This window comes from Chiloscyllium plagiosum, unplaced genomic scaffold, assembly GCF_037043375.1.
Source record: "Chiloscyllium plagiosum isolate Xiang-an unplaced genomic scaffold, Cpla_swu_hap1 HiC_scaffold_13, whole genome shotgun sequence".
Lineage (NCBI taxonomy): Eukaryota > Metazoa > Chordata > Chondrichthyes > Orectolobiformes > Hemiscylliidae > Chiloscyllium > Chiloscyllium plagiosum.
The window spans coordinates 78,955,888-78,978,011 of NW_028270151.1; the positions used below are offsets into that span (position 1 = coordinate 78,955,888).

The 22,124-nt window shown below is 45.4% G+C and overlaps 1 protein-coding gene across 1 annotated transcript in view; it reads left to right on the plus strand.

Moving 5' to 3' along the window:
• The window catches only part of LOC122555751 (serotransferrin-A-like), a 28,293-nt gene continuing 6,169 nt past the window's right edge, over window positions 1-22,124 (plus strand). Inside the window, exons 1-7 of the mRNA XM_087993802.1 lie at window positions 1-154; window positions 1,317-1,453; window positions 11,931-12,027; window positions 13,666-13,710; window positions 14,955-15,113; window positions 16,634-16,787; window positions 18,533-18,597. Coding sequence (XP_087849928.1) covers window positions 103-154; window positions 1,317-1,453; window positions 11,931-12,027; window positions 13,666-13,710; window positions 14,955-15,113; window positions 16,634-16,787; window positions 18,533-18,597 — 709 coding nt within the window. The 5' untranslated portion in view covers window positions 1-102. The remainder of the gene's footprint in view (window positions 155-1,316; window positions 1,454-11,930; window positions 12,028-13,665; window positions 13,711-14,954; window positions 15,114-16,633; window positions 16,788-18,532; window positions 18,598-22,124) is intronic.

Sequence of the window (22,124 nt, forward strand, 5' to 3'; positions counted from 1 at the left end):
GCTTTGTCAACTCCAGAACTCTTTAAAACTGACTGTGAAGCATAGAGACCTCCTGAGACCTGCCAGTGACGGATTGCTTCTCATTTTCTCCAGTTCTTCAAGATGTGCGGCAAGATGAGGCTGCTGTGCACAGCTTTGGTTTTAGGAATTATTGGTAAGTCAATGCCAATTTTGTACAATTATTTTTATTTTTATTGACTGCTCACATTTCAGTATCAGCTTGCTCTGCAGGGATAAAGTTACTACATTTGGGACCCTGTCAGAATTTTTGCATGGGAGGGTAATGTCTATTCATGGAGAAGGCATTTTAATCATCAAATGCCCAGAGCAGAGGTAAGCTATTATACTCTTTGCAAGTAAAAATGTTGATGGTTTAACAGAAAATATTGTCTTGATGTTTTGTTATCAAGAGAGTGATTTAAGTTGCAGTTGTACTTAGAACCTGTCGGAAGCTCTGATCTGTGTATGGTGGTCTGTAATTGCTTGGAAGTTTGAACTGATTTGTACTGCCTTGATATCCTGAGAGGGGATAATCGCAGTCAGACTAAGAAGAAGGGCAGCGAATATATTGGAACAACATCACCTGCAGTTTTCCCCTCCAAGCCACTCTCTATCCTGCTTTGGAAAAAAATATTGCTGTTTCTTTACTGTTGTTGGGTCAAAATCCTGGAACTCCCTCCCTCAAGGTATTGTGGGTCTACCTACTTGGATTGCAGCCGTTCATGAAGGCGGTTCACCACCAACTTCTCAAGGGCAGCCAGGGAAGGGCAACAAATGCTGCCCCCGACCAGTGATGCCCACATCCTCTGTGTGAATAAAAGAATTGCCACTCTGCTCCTATATTTTACATTAATGCCGGGCTCTGCAATTTTTATCAGGAGGTTATAGGGGGTATAGCGTGTGATGTGTAGAGAGTGATAAGTTGTGGGTAAACTTCATAGTGACCAATGAGTTAAATAGGTTTTTAATTGCCTAACGTTTCCTTGATAACTTGGTGGATGCTGAACCCTCTGAATTCCTCAATGTTACGGGTTTTTCTCACCATGAATACAAACCCTAGAAACATTACGATTTAAGCATGGATGTAGCTTAATTATTAACTGTGGAACTCCACAGCCCACCTCTTTCACCTCTCCCACAGAACCAACCCCTATACCTGAACTGACTGCACAACTTAATCCAACTCCCCCCATTGCCTGACTTAAGCTGACTGCTTCTTTAGTCAGGGATTCCAATCTTATGGGGTGGGGGAGGTTTATAATAGATTTTATGATGAATACAGAATGAAGGCATGTCAATGTGCTCCTGTCCCTCAGGTGGAGTCACTGCATCTGCCGGTGATAAATTACGCTGGTGCACCATCAGTGAGCAAGAACAAATTAAGTGCAACAACTGGACGTCAGTCAGCTGTGTCCAGGCTGACTCCATGAGAGACTGCATTCAGAAAGTTGCGGTAAATGTCAACAATATATTTATTAAGGTCACTGTACAAAATGTGAAACACACAGGCTTGTCCAGTTAACCCTGAAGGGTGAAATATCAAATGAGTTTGAGACACTTGTAGAGGACGATTAATGTATCTTAGCTAGCCCTCTTTTCATGGAGGGGCTTTGAAAGAGGTCAAGAATAAGACTTCTCAATCCAACTTAGAATGGAAATGTTGCATGTTCCCAAGGTACCAATACATAGAGAAATGACTTGTTTTGTCAGCTTTAATTATATCAGCTAGAAAGGTGGATGAAAGGAGTGTTGGGTGTATGTTAGAATGTAGGGATGCATTTGAATTTTGAGAAGGCAAAGTTGGAATCTGACAGGGGCACATTGAGAATTGGAGACCATATTTGAAATATAAGAAGTACATTTAGCATATGCAAATGTTTCTGGAAAGTGGGGGTGAACTTGAATCTGAGGGATAGATGGAATTTGACAGCCATATTTGAAAAGTTGAGTGTCTAAATAGAATGTGATGGATTATATTTGGAATGTAAGGGGTATATTTGGAATGCAAGGGATAGAATTAGTTGGGCAATTGTAAATATAGGGAGAACTTGTATCAAGGTTCTGTTGATCCTGACACACCATGAACTATCAATGGAGTTTGGAGGTTTCTATACTAAAAGTGAAGGAACCTTACTGTTAGAAACGAAAATCGCTTCTCAATAATCGCTCTAGACAAATTCAGGAAAACAAAGTTTTATTAACAAGTCAAGTCTGCAGAGTCGGGCACCCTTAAAGAAAAGGCGCGCTGAGGCTTACAAAGTCTCCATTATTTATAGGACAAGTCCCTCCTCTCCTTGGCTCCAACAAGCCATGAGGTTCACATTCTTAAAAACATCATTATTTTTATCACAAAGTCTGCAACAAAAGGCTCCAGAGTCTCCAAAGTTTGTTGTTTTTCTCACCCTGTAGTCTTATCAGTCAAAAGCTTTAATCTGAAACAGATGTCTCAAGTCGTACTCCCATCCTGGAGTCTTATCAGCCAAGGACTCATCCTTCTCTGCTGTGTGAATGGCTTCATTAATCAAGAGCCTGCTTGCTTTTACTATCGCTCACAAATTGTCAGCTTTCTGCACAATTTAAACTACTCTACTTTTGAGTATATAAAATGGTTGTTAGAAAAGAAACAAAGGTTTTGTCTTTTATTATAGATCAGTCTGTGGTCCAGGCACATCTTAAAGTTTAAACCGAAATTACCTCTCACAATTCCACCCTTTTCTTTCTTTAAGATGTGCCTGACCAAGATAAGCCCCCCCCTTCCCTCAAGGGCCCGGGAAATCCTTGGTCTTTCGCAGCAACATCACTTTAAGTTCCCGTGTCCCATGTTGTGGAACCACCACTGCCTGGAGTCGGGAAATATTTTTCTGAATTAAAAACTGAATACAGGGAGTTAGGCAGGGTAATACGAGAAGAAGAATCATGCCGCCCCCAACCACCAGCAACGCCGTGCGCCACCAGCTACCACCTAGGAAACCATCCCACCATCCGATGCCACTAAGAGGACGCCAAGATTGTACTGGCACATGGGCCAATCTCCGAATTTCATTGGAAATTTTCAAAACCGCTTTACCATTATCGTCAATTTCTAGACAGCAGTTTGTCAGGTTAAATTTCCCGCACACACCCCCCTCCGAGGCCAACAGATAATCCAAGGCAAGTCGGTTTTGATATATAGCAGCCCTCATCTGATCCTGCTGCTGAGCCAACAGCTCTAGGGCCAGGGCAGTCCGGTTAGTAATGACCTCTACGACTGCTTGGAGCCTGATAATTCGATTTAGCATATAGATAGGAGTACGATATCCCCATGATCCGTCCTGTGCCCAAGTAGCCGGCCCATAGTATTCAATAATCCGGGCCGGTGGCCACTCATCCCCCCAATCACCGACTTGGATATCCCTTGGCGACCTACGCAGGGAGTCAAAGAGTTTAACTCCCAAATCATCGCCTTCCTCCCGGGGTAATAGGAAGAACGCAGGTCGTATTAGACCCAGGAAGCATACCCCAGCCCATCCCATGGGCAGTTTGGAGTATGCCTGATTACCGCATATCCAAAATAGACCATCTGGAGCAGGCCCTCCCTGCCTCACAACGTCATCCCACAACTCCTTTACCCCAGGGACGCCCTCATAAGGACCAGGACCACTGCAATTCCAGTATTCGGATTGTTGACCCCGTGGCAGAGTCTGGACAGGATTATTCCAGCATTAATTCCCCTGACAACCACCGCTCCACACTCTTTTCATGCCATCGGAAGGGTCAGCACTGAGCTCGTAAGAGGAGGGATCAGAACGTAACCGAATGCAATTTTGATGATCTCGGTTTGCAATGTACCAAGCAATATTCTCAGGCCACCATACTCGCGTGGTTGCATCCAATATATTCTGACAGGGGCTAATCCCTACCTTCACGGTCCCCTTGCCTTCAATACAGAACTGGCCCTCAGGGCTGTTTGTCAGTCTCCACCCCTGGCTTTTTCTGTCGTTGTCATGAGTCCAAGTGGTTTGCAGCAATTCCCCTATGTCTAAGCTTTGACCAGTCCACGGCCATTGTTCCGACATATGCGGCCCCCCACAGACCCAGCAATTGCTAACATTTAAAACAGTGGCTATTCTAGAGGTGAGATCAATAAACAGGTTTTGTGTAACATCAGGGAGTTCAATCTGTCCTTCTACCTCTTCGTATACAGATGGCACTTTAGGGAGCACGACCGTTCCCTGACGGTCTTGCTCTTTCCCCAACCCCCGATCAGGGATCTGTATCTTGGTCTCCTTGACTCTGTCAACCTGCTCCCTGAGCAACACGGAGGATAGGTCCCGCCTCCCAGTTTTGCTAATACACACCCAGCGGTCATTTATAGGGCATCCATGGATTTTGCCACCGTATCCTTTATTATATACCTGATAATAGGGTCTCCCATCCTCCCAACATTCATGGCGTGCACTCATATCGTAACACCTATCGTCCACATAGGAATGGGACACAAATGATCCCGAATAGATTCGAATCCCAAGTCTTACTGTCGTTCGACATTTGTCACATCTCCCCTCACCCTCCCCCACATACAGGAGTAAACTGATCAATATCCCCACCAATACAGTCCAAGTAGAGTTCATTATTGCTGTCTTTTCAGTTTTACCGACAACGGTTTGTCCCCTTGCTCGCATGTCCAGGTGCTTTCTTCTTCAGGCGGAACGGGCCCCTTTATCCTTGATGCGTGGACCCACCCTTTTTCTTTCGTTCGAACAGCTGCCTCAGTTGTTAACAGAACCAGGAACGGTCCTTCCCACCGTGGCTGGAGCTTTTCGGCCTTCCAGGTCTTAACAAGTATCCAATCTCCGGGCTCCACCTTATGCAGGAGGAAGTCGAGCGGCGGAGTCTGAGCCAGGAGACCTTTCCTTCGGAGTTCTGCAAAAGAACGGGATAAGGCCAGTAAATAGGTTCGGATAAATACATCCCCCCCTTGTAGAGTGGGACATCCATCAACCTTACTCCAATACGGTAATCCGAAGAGCATTTCATAGGGGGAAACCCCGACATCTCGGCGAGGTGCCGTACGTATCCTCATTAGGGCAATGGGCAGGCACTTTGGCCAGGGTAACTTAGTTTCTAACATCAGCTTAGTCAATTGGGTCTTGAGCGTGCCATTCATTCTCTCAACTCGACCCGAACTCTGAGGATGCCAGGGTATGTGGAATTTCCATTGGATGCCCAGGGCATTACAGATCAAATGGTGTAGCTTAGAAATAAAATGCGTCCCGCAATCGGAGTCAATAGATTCCATTACGCCATATCTCGGGATTATGTTCTTTAACAACAGTCGGGCCACGGTTGGTGCATCGTCTTTGGCAGTTGGGAAAGCCTCTACCCAGTGAGTGAAATGGTCTACTATTACTAGCAGATATTTCCATCTCTGTACTGGGGGTAATTCTGTAAAGTCAACTTGGATCCTCTGAAATGGCCTAATTGCTAGGGGCTGACCACCAGCTGGCATAGAACGCATGGTTTTCTGATTAATACGCCGGCAAGTGGGGCATCCGACTACCTCTTGTTGGGCTAATGTGTATATCCCCCTGCATACATAGTCTCTCAGGATTGTGTCACACATGGCTTGCACCCCCCAGTGGGTCTGATGGTGTAATCGGTGCAGAATACCCCGGGTGACCTGTTTGTTCAGTACTTGTCTCCCATCAGGAACCGTCCACTTCCCGTTAGTATCTAGCCGGGCACCCAATTGATCCATTTTATCAATCTCCCCCTGGGTGAAGACGGGTTGTTTAGCGAGGCCCTCCCTCAACGGTATTAACGTTAACAATTGGACGGATTTTTCGACCGCTGCCCGCTTGGCTTCCTCGTCTGCCAGCCGGTTTCCCACCGCTTCCGGTGTCGACCCCTTCTGGTGACCGGGTACATGGACTACTGCAAGTTCCGTAGGTAACGCCAGGGCTTCCAACGTTAGGCTGATCATTTGTTCGTGAGCTAATTCCTTTCCCCGGGAAGTTATCAATCCTCGCTCTTTCCAGATTTTCCCGAAAGTATGAACGACTCCGTATGCATACTTTGAGTCAGTATATATGGTCCCCACTTTCCCTTCCAACAGCTTCAGGGCCCTCTGGAGGGCGTACAACTCACAGGATTGGGCTGACCACTTCCCGGGCAGTCGTCCAGACTCAATCGTCCGTTTCGTTGCACCATCTATAACAGCATAGCCACTGTATCGTACTCCACTGATGCACCGGGAGGACCCGTCGATATACAGTTCCTGTCCCTCACCCAGCGGGGCTTCTTGCAGGTCCTCTCGGCTTTTGGTCTGCAAGTCCACAAATTCCACACAATCATGCTCCTGTTCCCCGTCTGCAGGACGTCCATACAGAAACTGGGCTGGGTTGCAACTGAGATCTTTTGCAAAATTGAGATCGTTCCCGGTCATCAAAATCGTCTCATACTTTAGGATGCGAGAGTCTGTTAACCAGCGGTGAGCCTTCTGAGCCAGTATGGCACTAACCGAATGTGGGGAGTATACTGTGATCCTTCCTCCAAAGGTAAGTTTTCGGGCCTCTTCTACTAACATTGCCGTAGCTGCCACTGCCTGTATACAGGTCGGCCATCCACATGACACAGGGTCTAACATTTTTGACAAAAATGCAACCGGCTGACGTTTCCCTGCCCGCAGCTGAGTGAGCACACCCTGGGAAATTCCGCCGGCGCTATTAACATATAACTGGAACGGTTCCTTCAGGGTGGGTAAAGCCAATACCGGAGCTCGAATCAGTTTATTTTTAATAATATTAAATCGCTGCTCCTCCTCATCTGACCAGTCCACCTTTTGTCCTTCTTGTCCCAGTTTGTCGTACAAAAATTTTACTAAAGTGGTGTAACTTTCAATCCATATCCGGCAATACCCTACTAGTCCCAGGAATTGTCTGACTTCCTTCTTCGTCCTGGGTATTGGCATACCCGTAATTCCTGATATTCGTTCTGGCGTGATACGGCGGTGCCCCTTACTGACTTGATGGCCCAGATATCTTACTTCTCGCTCCACAAACTGGAGTTTTGTCCTGGAGACGCGTAGACCCTGTTTCCCCAGGAAGTTCAACAGGGCAACGGTGTCTGCTCGTACCTCCTCTTCTCTTGGTCCTGAGAGTAAGAGATCATCGACATATTGGAGCAATTGATTCTCCGCGTTACACTGAAATCCTTCTAAGATCTGCTCCAGTATTTGTCCAAACAAATTGGGTGACTCCGTGAATCCCTGCGGCAAGACCGTCCATCTTAACTGTCGCTTTCGTCCTGTGAAGGGATTCTCCCATTCAAAGGCAAAAAGGTTCCGACTTTCTTCGTCAAGGGGGCAACTCCAAAAAGCATCCTTCAGATCTATTACGCTGAACCATTCATGTTCGGGGGGAATTTTACTCATTAACGTGTAGGGATTAGGTACCACCGGGTATCTAGCCTGGACTACTTCCGTTAAACCCCGCAGGTCTTGCACCAGCCTATATGTCCCGTCCGGCTTCCTCACAGGGAGTATTGGAGTATTGAAAGGGGACATGCATTCCTCCAGTAGTCCATCTGTGATTAATCTTTCTATCACAGGTTGTAACCCCTCCCGTCCTTCCATAGCAATCGGGTATTGTTTCCTTCTTACCGGGCCTCTTCCTGGTAACATGGTGATTTGGAGAGGTTTGATGTTTAGACCCCCTCTGTTCCCCTCTCGGTACCAAACTTCCGGGTCTATTTGTTGATCATCTTCTTCGGTGAGGGCGAACAACCTTACCACCATTTCCCCGTTACTTGGTACCGTTCCGATCCCTAGTTTGACCTGCAAGTCTCTTCCTAACAAATTAAATCCCGCCGATGGCAGTAGAAGGAGGTCTCGTTTAGTAGTTCTGTTTTCATATCCAATTTCCACGTCCTCTACCACTGGGACTTGTAATTTCTGTCCTCCAATTCCAGATACCCCCATAACTTTTCCTCCTGCTCGGGTGCCGGGGGGTATTTGGATTATACTTGATCTTTCGGCTCCCGAGTCCACCATAAATGTGATCTCCGATCCTTGGGGCCCTACTTTCAAGTTTACCAGGGGTTCCTGTCGATAGTCCTTTTGCCCCAAGGGTAGGAACCCCCGACCTCCCTAATCTTCCTCCATCAGGGCGTACGACCTCACCTCCCGCTTGTAGCGGGAGCACTCCCGTTTAAAATGTCCCTCTTCATTACAATAGTAACATCTGAGTGTCCTCTTCGTTTCCCTGTCGCGGTCTCGCGTTCCTCCACTCTTCCTTTGTTCCGGCCATGGTTCTCTTTTCCTCTGCTCTTGCCACGACTCTCCCCTTTCCTGTTTCTGCCACGGCTCTCCCTTTTCCCTTCTTCCAACTGTCATTTGTTGCACCGTTTGCATCATTATCTTTGTCACCTTCTTTTGCTTCTCATCGTCCCTTCTCACAAACACCTTTTGCGCCTCCCGTAGTAATTCACTTAAAGATTTACTATCCCAATCATCCATTTTCTCTAACTTCTTTCGTATGTCCGGCCAGGCCTTTGATACAAACTCTACCCGTATGAGTTGTTGCCCCACGTCCGTCTCAGGGTCCACCCCAGCAAACTGCTGCACATTCTTCCTAATCCTGTCTAGGAAGTCCGTAGGGGTTTCCTCCGGGTTTTGATGATTACCAAAGGCCTTGGTAAAATTGTGCCCCTTCGGGGCTGCGTGTCTTATTCCTTTTATCCAATATTCCCGCATATCTCTCATGTTGCGCCGTCCTCCCTCCGTGTTCTTATCCCACTCGGGGTCGGTGAGGGGAAACTTCTGCTCCCCTCCTTCTCCCCCCTCTCTCTCCCAGACCAAGAGCGCAGCTTGTCGTATCATCTGACGCTCCTGGCTAGAGAACAATGTTTTCATGATGGAACACATCTCTTCCCACGTGTAAGTATTCGGACCCAGGAACTGATCCAATTGTTCAGCAAGTCCCATGGGGTCCTCTAGTAGACCCTTCATCTCCCTCCTGAAATTCCGTACTTCAGTACTCGTCAAGGGAACGTTCACATATCCCGTCCTTCCTTCCTCGCCCCCCATGGGCACTTCCCGGAGTGGATTCATTCTTGCAATCGAGACAGGGTCTTGTCTGTGACCCTTTCCAGCTTGAGATCTGGTCTGTACCCCTGAGGTAGTTTGTGATTCCTCCCCATCTTCTTCTCCTTCCCCTGAATCGTCGTCACCCGAAGGAACATTCTGTGGGGCAGACGGGGTCACGTAGGGCGGCGGTAAGTGATCTAAAGGGTCCCATTCTTTCTGCCCTTTCGAGTCTTTATTAGTTACCTGCATTTGACAAGATATCGTAACCGGCAGCCAACAAAGGGCATAATCACTTTCTTCCAGATTAACATCAGGTTTTGAATTGACATATAAAATGAGGGCTTGCCGGACCCAGTCTTCGTCAGTACCGAATCTAGGCCACCACACTGAGTCGCCCTGAATAGGTTTCTGGGACCACTTTTGACAGTATTTTACCATCTTCCTTTTAGATTTTCCCTTTCTTCCACCCTGATCCCAATTATTTAGCATTTTCCCTAACGGACTATCGTCAGGTACCCCGGGGTATGTGTCATTGTCCCTGTTTAAGCCTACCTTTCCCTTAATCACCTTAGATCCCTTATTTCCCATTTCCGAGGACTTCGTATTTTTCCCGTGATAATCTATCACAATGTAGCCAATTCCCGGACCTTCAGTCCCGTGATCGCCCAGGTTCCTTTGCAGGCACCCCCGGTCTTTGGATTCCTGTGTCCTACGTCTCTGTGACACAAATCACAGGCACCCCGTAGGTACACGTTCCTCCTCAAACACGGTCTCTGCAAAATCCCTCACAGGCGAGCCCCGGTCTCCAGATTCCTGAGTCCCACGTCTCTGTAGAAAAAAAAAAATCCACAGGCACCCCGTAGGTACCCAGTCCTCCGGAAACACGGTCCCCGCAAGTTTTGTCTTACCTGGGTTCGGTACACCGAAATTACTCGATCGTTAACCGTCCCCACTGCCTCGGGTACACCCCTCCTTTGTTTTCCTGAGCCTCCCGGATATCACTCGCTCAAGCCGCGCGGGGCGACAAGCAAGGAATCAGGGACTGCTGAACTCAGCAGGGTGCACCTTCTCCGATATCCTTCCTCAACTCCCCTTGCGGCCGGAGTGTTGATCCCGGATGACGAGCCCCCAAGTTGTTAGAAACGAAAATCGCTTCTCAATAATCGCTCTAGACAAATTCAGGAAAACAAAGTTTTATTAACAAGTCAAGTCTGCAGAGTCGGGCACCCTTAAAGAAAAGGCGCGCTGAGGCTTACAAAGTCTCCATTATTTATAGGACAAGTCCCTCCTCTCCTTGGCTCCAACAAGCCATGAGGTTCACATTCTTAAAAACATCATTATTTTTATCACAAAGTCTGCAACAAAAGTCTCCAGAGTCTCCAAAGTTTGTTGTTTTTCTCACCCTGTAGTCTTATCAGTCAAAAGCTTTAATCTGAAACAGATGTCTCAAGTCGTACTCCCATCCTGGAGTCTTATCAGCCAAGGACTCATCCTTCTCTGCTGTGTGAATGGCTTCATTAATCAAGAGCCTGCTTGCTTTTACTATCGCTCACAAATTGTCAGCATTCTGCACAATTTAAACTACTCTACTTTTGAGTATATAAAATGGTTGTTAGAAAAGAAACAAAGGTTTTGTCTTTTATTATAGATCAGTCTGTGGTCCAGGCACATCTTAAAGTTTAAACCGAAATTACCTCTCACACTTACTAACAAGACAGCACAAGTTTAATGCAAAGATGGCATAATCTCACCTAGGATTGGATATTCCTTTCTATATTTTAGTTTATTAAAGTAAATCAACATGGTTAGTATGCTTGAAGATGACGCCAAAATTAGTGCTCAGTGAGGGAGGTTGTCTCAGATTACAATGGGACCTCAATCAGACGGACTGATGGGCTGAGGAGTAACAGATGGAGTTTATTTTCGATAGATGTAAGATGTTGCATTTTGGGGAGGCAAACCAGGACAGGACTTATGTACATAATGGTAGGGTCCTGGGGAGTGTTGCCAGCCAAAGAGTCAGCCAGTTCCTTGAAAGTGGAATTGCAGATTGACAGAATAGTGAAGAAGGCACTTGGCATGCTTGCATTTATTGGTTTAGTGCATTGAATATAGGAATTGGGATGTCATGCTGCAGCTGTACAGAGCGTTGGTTAGGCCACTGTTGGAATACTGTGTTCAATTCTGAGACAGGAGTTCAATTTTCTTAATCGCTGAATTTTGAACTAAAAAATAATAGTCTCTGTGATGGTGACCATGAAGCTACAGAATTGTCAGAAAAACCCATTAAGTTCACGACTAGATCTGGTCGTGTCTACATATGAATCAAGACCTACAGCAATAGAACTGAATCTAAACTCCCCATGAGATGGCCATGCATAAGTCCTAATGGAGGAACAGTAAGGCGGGCTACAAATGTCGGTCATCTGGTGAGTTCTACATCTCATGACTGAACAAAACAGTGAGCCAACAACAATGAAAGTGTTAATATCTTTATTCCGAGTGAAGCAAGGATAATACGGTCTCCCTAGATTCCATTTTACAGCAATCTTCAGCCAGACCTCCTGGTTCTGATGCCAAGTTGTTGGCGAGGGCTGCAGCTTTCTGACTTGCACCCCTCCCTCAGCACTGAGGACCGATCTGCAAACATATTGCAGGAAGTCAACTCTGCATTATTGTGGCTGGCAGCGGAGTTGTAACCCACGTTTGTGAGTGAGAGGGCTTAGTTGGAATCAGGGGAAGAAGAACTTTAGAGAGTGACAGAGGTGAGAGGTTCACAACAAAGGAGGGGCCAATCACAAGTTCATGAATATGTAACATCTACTCTGAGGAAGTCAGTTCACTCACAGAGTCTTTTGTTTTGCAGCTGGCTGAAGCTGATGCTGTTGTTCTTCACAGCTCATTAATGATTATTGCAGAAAAGTGCGGTCTAGTCCCAGTTATGACTGAATATTACAACAAAGGTAGGTGTGTCTCCGCACTGACTCTCAGACTTACCTTCCTCTCTCTGTGCTCGTGGACAGTAACAATCTCAATTTCCCACTATCGACCGACCTGATAATGTGTCAGTAACTGATCAGACAACGGTTCCTCTCCATTCCCCAGTCCCCTCCACAATCAGCCGATGTTCTGGTGCCATTTCCCCCACATGTAGTGATCCTCAACCTCACCCAGGCTGACTCTCCACCAGCCGTATCAAATAGTATCCAGTGTTGTCTTAATAGGTATAAATTCAAAGAGAGAGGTTCAAATATTTTCTTTTCGAGGCTGTTGTTTGTTTTTCCAAAATACCAGCCACATGTACACGATTTTCTCAAAAGCCACCCTATACCTGTGCACTGGCATTCTGAGGAGGGCACAGTTATACTTTGTCACTTAAAATAAGAGCAGCAGCTCCGGGACGGATGCTCAGATACACCAGGCGCACGTGCCACCCAGAAGGATTCATACATTTAGCAGCACTGGCTGTGACTGAAACTTCATTCACAAAGGGGTGATCAGACAGCAATGTGACAGTGAACCATGTCTCCACTCTACACACGGTCTGGCAGGAGCTATCAGGGCCACCTTTGCCTTTAGCCTTTCCCTTGCAGGAACATTTCAGGCTACAGTATCTGTCAGCCTTGTTAAACAGCTGCACTCATGTGAAGCAAGTAACTCATTGGTTTTCCTCGATAGCTAAAAAAGGAAGTGGTACCATCGAGTGACTGGGATGCTTTGAGACAACTCTGTTTTAACTCTGTCTTAGAGTGCTGCAAATAAGTCTATGGATTGATTTGTTCTTAGTCGACTGCTACTGATCCCTTGTCTTGCACGTGGCTCTGAAAGGGTTAATTCTTGTCTGCGTGTAATAAGCGCCGCCCACCATATTGATGTCATGAGGACTTGTTGAGAGAGCAAATTAGGTTCTTAGTAGAGATAGACATAAGACAGTCTTTGTGGTAATGTAAACGCTATTCCTGTTCAAATAAGCTATAAATGGTTGCAGACATGCAACATACGACATCTTAATTACACTATAAGACTCTTCTCTTTTGAACTGAAACTAGATGTTCACACACACTCGATCACATTGGCCACTAAATAATGCTCACACTCAGATTACATGGATGGCAAAACACACAATATCTAAGCCTTCCTGGGTATCTTTCCCCTGAAGTAAGGCTGCCTCACTCCCTTTCATACTGTAACACTCTTTCTTCACTGAATAAACTGAATATAACTCTCTCCAGGACAGTTTATCTCTAGCCTGCTCCATGACAAGATTTTCGCTACTCTTGCCCTCTCAGTCCCTTTTGTTATCTGACTAGCATTATCATTTACATCATCATTCAGAGACCTACCCCCGATTTACTCCTGGATCAGTCCCAGTCTGGATCAGTTGGAACAACTCCACATCGTTAAACCTTAGTGACTGTCTGTCACCAATCTGCAGCACAATCTCTGGGGGGGGCAGGTTTAGGAACTCACTTCTGTGACACAGACCCAAACCAGTCCCCAGTCACCACTCAATTGCTAAAATAGGAAGCAGAGAGTAGAGGTCAACCCTTCAATCTGAGCACGTGGTACATGCTCTTTACATTTTTTCCTTTTATCTACAGAGAATCTTGAACCATGTAGGAGCTCAGCACCATACACAGATCCATGTGAGTTTCAGAAGTTATGTTTTTGTAATAAATATTTATAGGAATTGCAATAAAGTGCTTAAACTTAGTATGTTAAATACAGTTGAATTTTGCCTCCTCACTAGGACACAGCATATCTCCTCACTAGCAGTGCATTAATCATAGAATCATACTGTACAGAAGAGGCCCTTTGGCCCATCAAGTTTGTACCGGTTGTATCTCCTGATTGGAACTGGGGCCAGTTCAACATCATAAATTGCATTCAGGGGACAGTTGGGGAAGGATGTCTAACTGCAAGCCAATTCCTAGGCAATATGCGTTGAACTAGTCTGACATCTAGCCCCTCCCATTTATCTCTCCACCCCGGAGGCTCCCTGCCTTCATTCCTGACGCAGGGCTTTTGTCCAAAATATCAATTTTCCTGCTACTCGGATGCTACCTGAGCTGCTGTGCTTGCACCACTCTAATCTAGTCTGACATCTTGTCTCTTGTTGCTATATCGAATTTGTTATTCCAATGGGCACCGACTGTTTTGAAGAAATGCTCTTTGTGGAGTCAGTCAGGCTTATTCCAATTCTTGGGATTATTGGTTTCATCTTTCATGATAACGAGCTTCTCCTTTTGAGGCAGAATGTAGATTTGAAGATTCTGATGTCACACCAAAGGACCCAGCTCCAAATTTAAGGCTGTGACTTTTAGTGCAGGATTCCCACACCATTGACAATTGTTTCTCTCTATTAAATTACCTTAAACATCTCAAGTAGGTTAAACTTTCATCTTCAATTCTAAAGGAATTACAACCAGGCAATGGTTATGTTTGAACCCACGTGTCCTTGAAGAGGGAGCACACAGTGTCCACCAATATTCACGCTGCCTTTAGAGAGAGGTGGGCAGCATGGGGGAGTGAGAGCTGGCGGTGGAGGGGAAAGAGCGTTTATCTCTCCCTCCAACTCCAATTTTAATTTACACCCCTCCCTAATCATCAATGGTCTACATTACTCATAATGGACTTTGCATACAAATGGATCACTAGGAGAATATAAGTGATTTACAAGTGGGTGGTGAATAGAGGGTGCAAATATACCACTGATGATTTAGCAATGGGAAAAAAAGAACTGTTCAGTTATATAAGAGCATTTCTGGATGCAAAAAAAACCAGCCTGACAACGATTGAACCCATCAAGTCTTGTTTCTTTCAGTTCTATTTCACAACGTACCTTGAAGATCGTGCATACACTGTTGACTGCTGTTGTGTTTGACTTCAGTTGTATATATAGTGGCTGTTGTGAAGGATCAGACTTTGACCTGGGACACTCTGAAAGGCAAGAAGGCATGCATTACAGCTCTTAAACGAACTGGTTGGAATATTCCAATGGGGCTGCTGATTGCCCAGGACAAAATCCAGAACTGCAGCCTTTATAACTGTAAGTAGATAATGTTCTGTTTGACCGGAGGTGTCAGCAACTGAACAACATCGGCTTTGCATACATTTCAAACCTGTTAGTCTCCTCTTTGGCTACTGTCCACCTCCAGCTTCACTTTCCGTCTCCCTTCCAATTAATCTCTCACTCTTCCAAAGTCCCAGCTACTCTCTCTCAACAATTTCTAATCAACCCATTCAGAGGTGTAATGACACAGCTAGGAGTTTGGGGCAGTGTCTCCTCACTGGGACTGGGCTGTATCTCCTCACCGGGACTGGGGCTGTACCTCCTCACTGGGTCTGGGGCTGTACCTCCTCACTGGGTCTGGGGATGTATCTCCTCACCGGGACTGGGGCTGTACCTCCTCACTGGGTCTGGGGATGTATCTCCTCACCGGGACTGGGCCTGTATCTCCTCACTGAGTCTGAGCTGTATCTCCTCACTGGGACTGGGGCTGTATCTCCTCACTGGGACTGGGCCTGTATCTCCTCACTGAGTCTGAGCTGTATCTCCTCACTGGGACTGGGGCTGTATCTCCTCACTGGGTATGGGGCTGTGTCTCCTCACTGGGATTGGAGCTGTATCTCCTCACTTGGACTGGGCTGTATCTTCTCACTGGGACTGGGGCTGTATCTCCTCACTGGGACTGGGCTGTATCTCCTTGGGACTGAGCTGTATCTCCTTGGGACTGGGCGGTATCTCCTCATTGGAATTGGGCTGTATCTCCTCACTGGGACTGGGGCTGTATCTCCTCACTTTTACTGGAGCTGTATCTCCTCACTGGGACTGGGGTTGTATCTCCTCACTGGGGCTGGGGTTGTACCTCCTCACTGGGACTGGGGCTGTATCTCCTCACTGGGATTGGGCTGTATCTCCACACTGGGACTGGGGCTGTGTCTGCTTACTGGGACTGGGGCTGTATCTCCTCACTGGGACTGGGCTGTATCTCCTTGTGACTGGGCTGTATCTCGTCACTGGGACTGGGGCTGTATCTCCTCACTGGGAGGGGGCTATATCTCCTTGGGACTGGGGCTGTATCTCCTCACTTGGACTCCGCTGTATCTCCTTGGGAATGGGCTGTACCTCCTCACTGGGACTGGGGCTGTATCTCCCCACTGGGACTCGGCTATATCTTGTTAAAGTGGCTTGTGTCGGTGGGACTTGAATGTGCGCCTTTTGGTTCAGAGTTGGTTTCCCTACCACTTCATCATAAGAACCTTCAGTTACTTTCTCTCCAAACCAATGATTGCTGTCCCATTCAGATTATACTTGTGAACCTGTTTGTACCCCTTACAGTACACACTCTTGTTCCTGGTCCATTCAGAATAAATGCCTGTTCTGATTCCAGTCAGTACAAAGTCTGTTCTTGTTCCATTCAGTAAACCGATCTGACCCCTTTCCCACTGTTCTGCAAACATATTCCTGTTACTTGAGGAGACATTTCTATTCCTAATCAAACTGTGAATAATGATTGTGTCGATTGAGCCAATTGAGGACAATTTCTGCTTTCTTTCTCATTCAAGCAACTTATTTCGGTGAAAGCTGTGTGCCTGGGGCAGATCCTGACAGCAACCTGTGCTCCCTTTGTGCTGGCCAAGAGCACACCTCATCGTCCGGAATGGACAAGTGTGCCTTTAACTACAATGAGCGATACTTTGGCTACAGTGGAGCTGTAAGGTACATAACTTGTTTCAGAGTGTTGTAATTATTCTGCATGCCCCTTCTGTTACAACAAAAGAAATTTTACTCCAATGATTGTAGTCAATCCAACTCCTCTTACATACAGCTTTCTTTCTTATTCCTCGACAGGATATGTGCATTAATGTTTAGGCCAATATTTGTTGCCATCCCAAATTGCCCATAGGGCAGTTAAGAGTCAACCACATTGGTTTGGAGTCAAGTGTGGGTCAGACCAGATGAGGATGGTACATTTCCTTCAATGAAGGGCATTGGTGAACCACCTTGAGCTTTCTTGACTATTGACGCTGATTTCATAGTTGGCCTGATTCCAGGTTTTTAATGAATCCAAATTCCACCATCTGCTATGGCAGGATGTGTACTCAGGTCCCCAGAACATTAACTGGATCTCTGATGTGATGACCACATGTTGCTGGAGAGTCTCTGGAGGCACCAGCTTAGAAGGTATGCTGGTGTGTATAGTAAGGATAATGTATATAAATAATTACTTTTGGAAGCCCTCATACTCTAGTCACATTTCTATTGTGCACCCTCAACATCCTCTCAGATACCACCAGTAGGTGGTGTCACTGATGAAAAGACCTAGCAGAGGTTTGGAGCAACAGAACAAAAAAACCTAAACACCTATAGCTGGCTGCAAGTTGATGTCATAGAAGAAAGTAAAAGTTTGAGGAGAATTCTAGCGTATTGGACAGAGGGGTGTGTGTGGTTGGTGCCCTTGGAACATGCACTGAGATGCCAGTGTCTGGTGTCCAACATGGAAATCATATAGATCAAGTGATGCTTTGAATCCCTTCTGGTTTCCTGGTCAAGTATTCCCGACATCAGGCCTGTTTGCTGAGTTTGGTTAAGATGGGAGTCTGAATATTAATGAGTTGAGTTGTGCTGTCGACAAGATGTTTAAACAATCAATAATTACCATCAATTGGCACCTTAACACACCACATCACACCACGCTCTGAGGTGTTCCTCCTTATTACCTATACTTCAGAAAGGAAATGAAATTGAATGCCCATCTATTGTAATGATCACGTCATTTGTAAAACTAGTCATCAGGATGCAAGCCACCCAAGGTTGTAATGAAATGTAAGGCAAGTTTATTCCCCATTCCTGGTTGCTCTGACTTTGATATCATAGCCTGTTTCCACACTGATGGGGATCTATTTGGCCCAACAAGTCCACACTGACCCCTTCACTTCCCAATCGTGCTGCAATTCCCCTGACTAATGTGCCTAACCTACACATCCCTGAACACTATGGGCAATTTAGCATAGTCAGTTCACCTAACCTGCTCACCTTTGGACTGTGGGAGGAAACCAGAGCTCCTGGAGGAAACCAATGCAGACATGGGGAGAATATGCAAACTCCATACAGACAATCGCCTGAGGCTGGAATCAAACCTGGGTCCCTGGTGCTGTGAGGCAGCAGTGCTAACCATTGAGCCACCATGCCGCCCTGATACACTTAAGTGACTTGCTGAATGTTCAGAGGACAATTACTAACAAGCCATGTTGGTCACAAACAGACTGGACTGGCTAAGGACAGCAGCTCTCCTTCCCCAGAGGAACCAGTTGCTTTGTCACAGCAATCCGATAATTTCTTGAATTTGAACTTTTTTCTCTGGCCATTAACATAATCATGATATTGCAAGAGCTATCTTGGGTAAAAGCCATGCTAAACCTATCCATTTTAAAATGAGAATTATTTATTGGAATTTCTTGCAGATGCCTGGTGGAGAAAGGTGATGTTACATTCATCAAGCACACAACTACCTTTGAGAACACTGATGGTATGTGTGTGAGTTTCTGATTCTACAGTATTAAATACTGCTGTCAGTAGTAACTGAACTCAGACTGGGTGTTGACAAGAAAGAGACAAGCACACACCTGGTGGATTTTAAACACAATTCTAAAGCTTGGCTGGCCAGTTTTATTTGTGTGGAATTTATTTTTGGAGCTGAAACATTAAACCCCTCAAACTTGCTCCCACATTTTCTCACATCACGTCCTTTAACTCCAACCAACCTGTTTTTAATTCCCTATTTTATACTTTTCCCCAATAAAATCCAACTTATCTTGAGAGTTGGATGAGACTCACACTGTCCACAGTTAACTGGGAAAATCTACTAATGGGTCAAACTGTGGAAGATATTTAAAGAAACATTTACTGCACTGCTGAGTCAAAATTCTGGAAAAAAAAACATTCCTGGGGAACTTACTGACATGGCTGGGAAATTGGTTGAATGGCAGGCAACAGACAGTCGAGATAAGTACTCACTTTGGGAGATGTGACCCAGTGGTATTCCACAAGTATCTATGTTTAATTATCAATTATTCACATTATGCATTAAAGACTTGGCACAGAAAGCCATATGTTCAACTTTGCAGATGACATAAAATTAGGCAGCATTGTAGGCAGCGTAGGTGTAACATAAAATAACAAAGGACATTGATAGCCTATGTGAATGGGCAGAATTGTGGCAGATGGAGTTCAGTATGAGCAAATGTGAGGTTATCCCTTTTGTACTGAGAAGTGGATAGATCAGTGTATTTTCTAAATGGTATGAAGCTGGATTCAGTGGATGTTCAAAGAGACTTGGAGGTCCAGGCGCAAGATCTTTAAAATGTCACAAGCAGGCACAGAAAGTAATCAAGAAAACCGATGTTCTATCGAGTGGAAGGATACAGGAGTTATGCTGCAGTTATACAAAGACCTGATTAAGCATGGCTTATAGCACTGTGAGCAGATCTGAGCACCACACTTTCAGAAGGATATATTGGCTTTGGATGGACTGACAGCGCAGGTTTACAAATATTGTAATTCGATTGCAGGCGTTAGTTTATGCTACGAGATTATGCACATTAGGCCTGTTCTTACCAGAATTCAGAAGGTAAAGGGGTGATCTGATTGAAGTCTTAAAGGTATTAACAGGAAACAGCAGGATAGAGAAAGATAAATTATTTCCGTCAGCCGGAGATTCTAAACCTAGGGAGCAAAGTCTGAGAAGTAGGGCTAGACTGTTCAGCAGAGATTAAGAAGCCATTCCAAATACAGAGGGTAGTAGATGTTTGGAAGTCTCTTCCACAAATGGCAGTGGATGCTGGGTCAGTCGCTAATTTTAAGTCTGAGAGTTAGATAAATTTTTGCCAAGCAAGGATGTTAAAAATATGGGGCAAAGGGAGGTATATGGAGTTACATCAGAGATCATCTATGGTCTCATTGAATGGTGGAATAGGCTTGAGGGGCCAGTGCTTCTGAGACACCACTGATCTTCAGCATTACAGTCTTTTGGAAGAGAGTTTGTATTTCTATGACCCTCTTTGGGGTGATAAGTTTCAGGTTTCTCTCCTAAATGGCCTGGTTTGGATCTTAATTTTGTATCTCCTTCTCTTGAGTCTCCAACTTAGAAAATTATGAATTTCTGTATAAATGAATCTGATTCACACTATAAGCATCTCATTGGATCATTCCTCAATGTCCTCAAAGGGGATGCTGTGCTATTTAGTTGTGAGCTGCAGGATATTGACGCCAATCCTTTTTCTTAGACCAGGTTTAGATTAGATTAGATTAGATTAGATTAGATTACTGACAGTGTGGAAACAAGCCCTTCGGCCCAACAAGTCCACACTGACCCGCCGAAGCGTAACCCACCCAGACCCATTCTCCTACATTTACCCCTTCACTTAACACTACGGGCAATTTAGCATGGCCAATTCACCTAACCTGCACATTTTTGGATTGTGGGAGGAAATCGGAGCACCCGGAGGAAACCCACGCAGACACGGGGAGAACGTGCAAACTCCACACAGTCAGTCGCCTGAGGCGGGAATTGAACCCAGGTCTCTGGCACTGTGAGGCAGCAGTGCTAACCACTGTGCCACCGTCGTAAGGGTTTATTTAGTTTACATGGGTAGAGGAACAACTGCTAGTGAGCCTTAACAAGAAGAGACCCTTGTAGTTTACAAGATGTAGTTTATCAGTTACAATATTGCTAAAAATATTGAGAAACATATATGGCACACTTTTCTCCTTCAAGTCCAAAGCTATTTTCATTTCTCCATCTAAGATTGAACAATACCATCAGATTGGGTAGAGTTTAATGCAGTTTCTGGCATTAATCCTTTCAGAGGAATTTAATCCAACAAATGCAAGCCATGTTTATGGAATCTACCCTTGGAATGTATTCTCTTAGAACCTGGAATGGACTAACTAATGGAACGGTGTTCCTGTGAATATGTCAGTGAGGGCTATTGGACAAACATCGGTTCAATGCATGTAATTGGCACAGTGGTTGGTTCTGCTGCCCCACAGCACCAGGGACCTGGGTTTGATTCCAGCCTCAGGCGACTGACTGTGTGGAGTTTGCACATTCTTCCCGTGTCTGTGTGGGTTTCCACCCATAGTCCAAAGGTGTGCAGATCAGGTAAATTGACCATGCTAAAGCTATCCCATAGTATTCAGGAATGTGTGGGTTAGGTGCATTAGTCAGTGGTAAATTCAGGGTAGGGCAATGTGTCTGGGTGGGTTACTCTTTGAAGGGCTCGTGTGGACTTGTTGGGCCAAAGGTCCTGTTTCTGCAGTGTAGGGATCTATGACTACAATTAATTCATTAAAGCGAATAAGTAAATGAAGTTGTCTGATGGACTTGATAGGCAAAAACTGCCTCAATAGACCTCCTGTGCCTCTAAATCAGAGGGCTATAAATCTAAATCCCACTGCAGAGATTTGAGCATTTTATGAACTAGAGCTCTTTATATATGTTTTCAGTAAGATTGGATTGCTTCTTTCAAATTAGCGGCAGCAGTCAACTCTTTGGCCCCTCTAGCCCTACCACTGCCCTCTGTGGAAGAGAGTTCCACATACTCATGACCCTCTAGGGGAAGAAAAAACATCTCCTTATCTCTGTCACCTTATTTTTAAACCATGCCCTAGTACTAGTCTGTCCTGTAAGTGGGAATAAGAGGGGTGGGAGTGATTGTAAACTGACTGTTTGAAAGGGCGGTAAAGGTAGAAATATTCATAGTCTTTAAAAAGTATGTGGATCAGTACTGGGAATGCTGTAACACACAAAGCTATTGGTAATGAGTTGTAAAGCAGATTTAGGGATTGCTCATTGTCAGCCAGTCAGAAAGAACACGATAGACTGAATGACCCCCATTCGTGCTATACATTACTCAGAATCTCACACTGATTCAACAAAGGGGACAAAATGCTTCTTTGCCAAATCACTGAACATTGTGTGAAGCAAAGGGAGAAATTTATGATCACCATTCTTTACTACCCAAGACAGATTTTACCTGCATATGATGAGGGAAG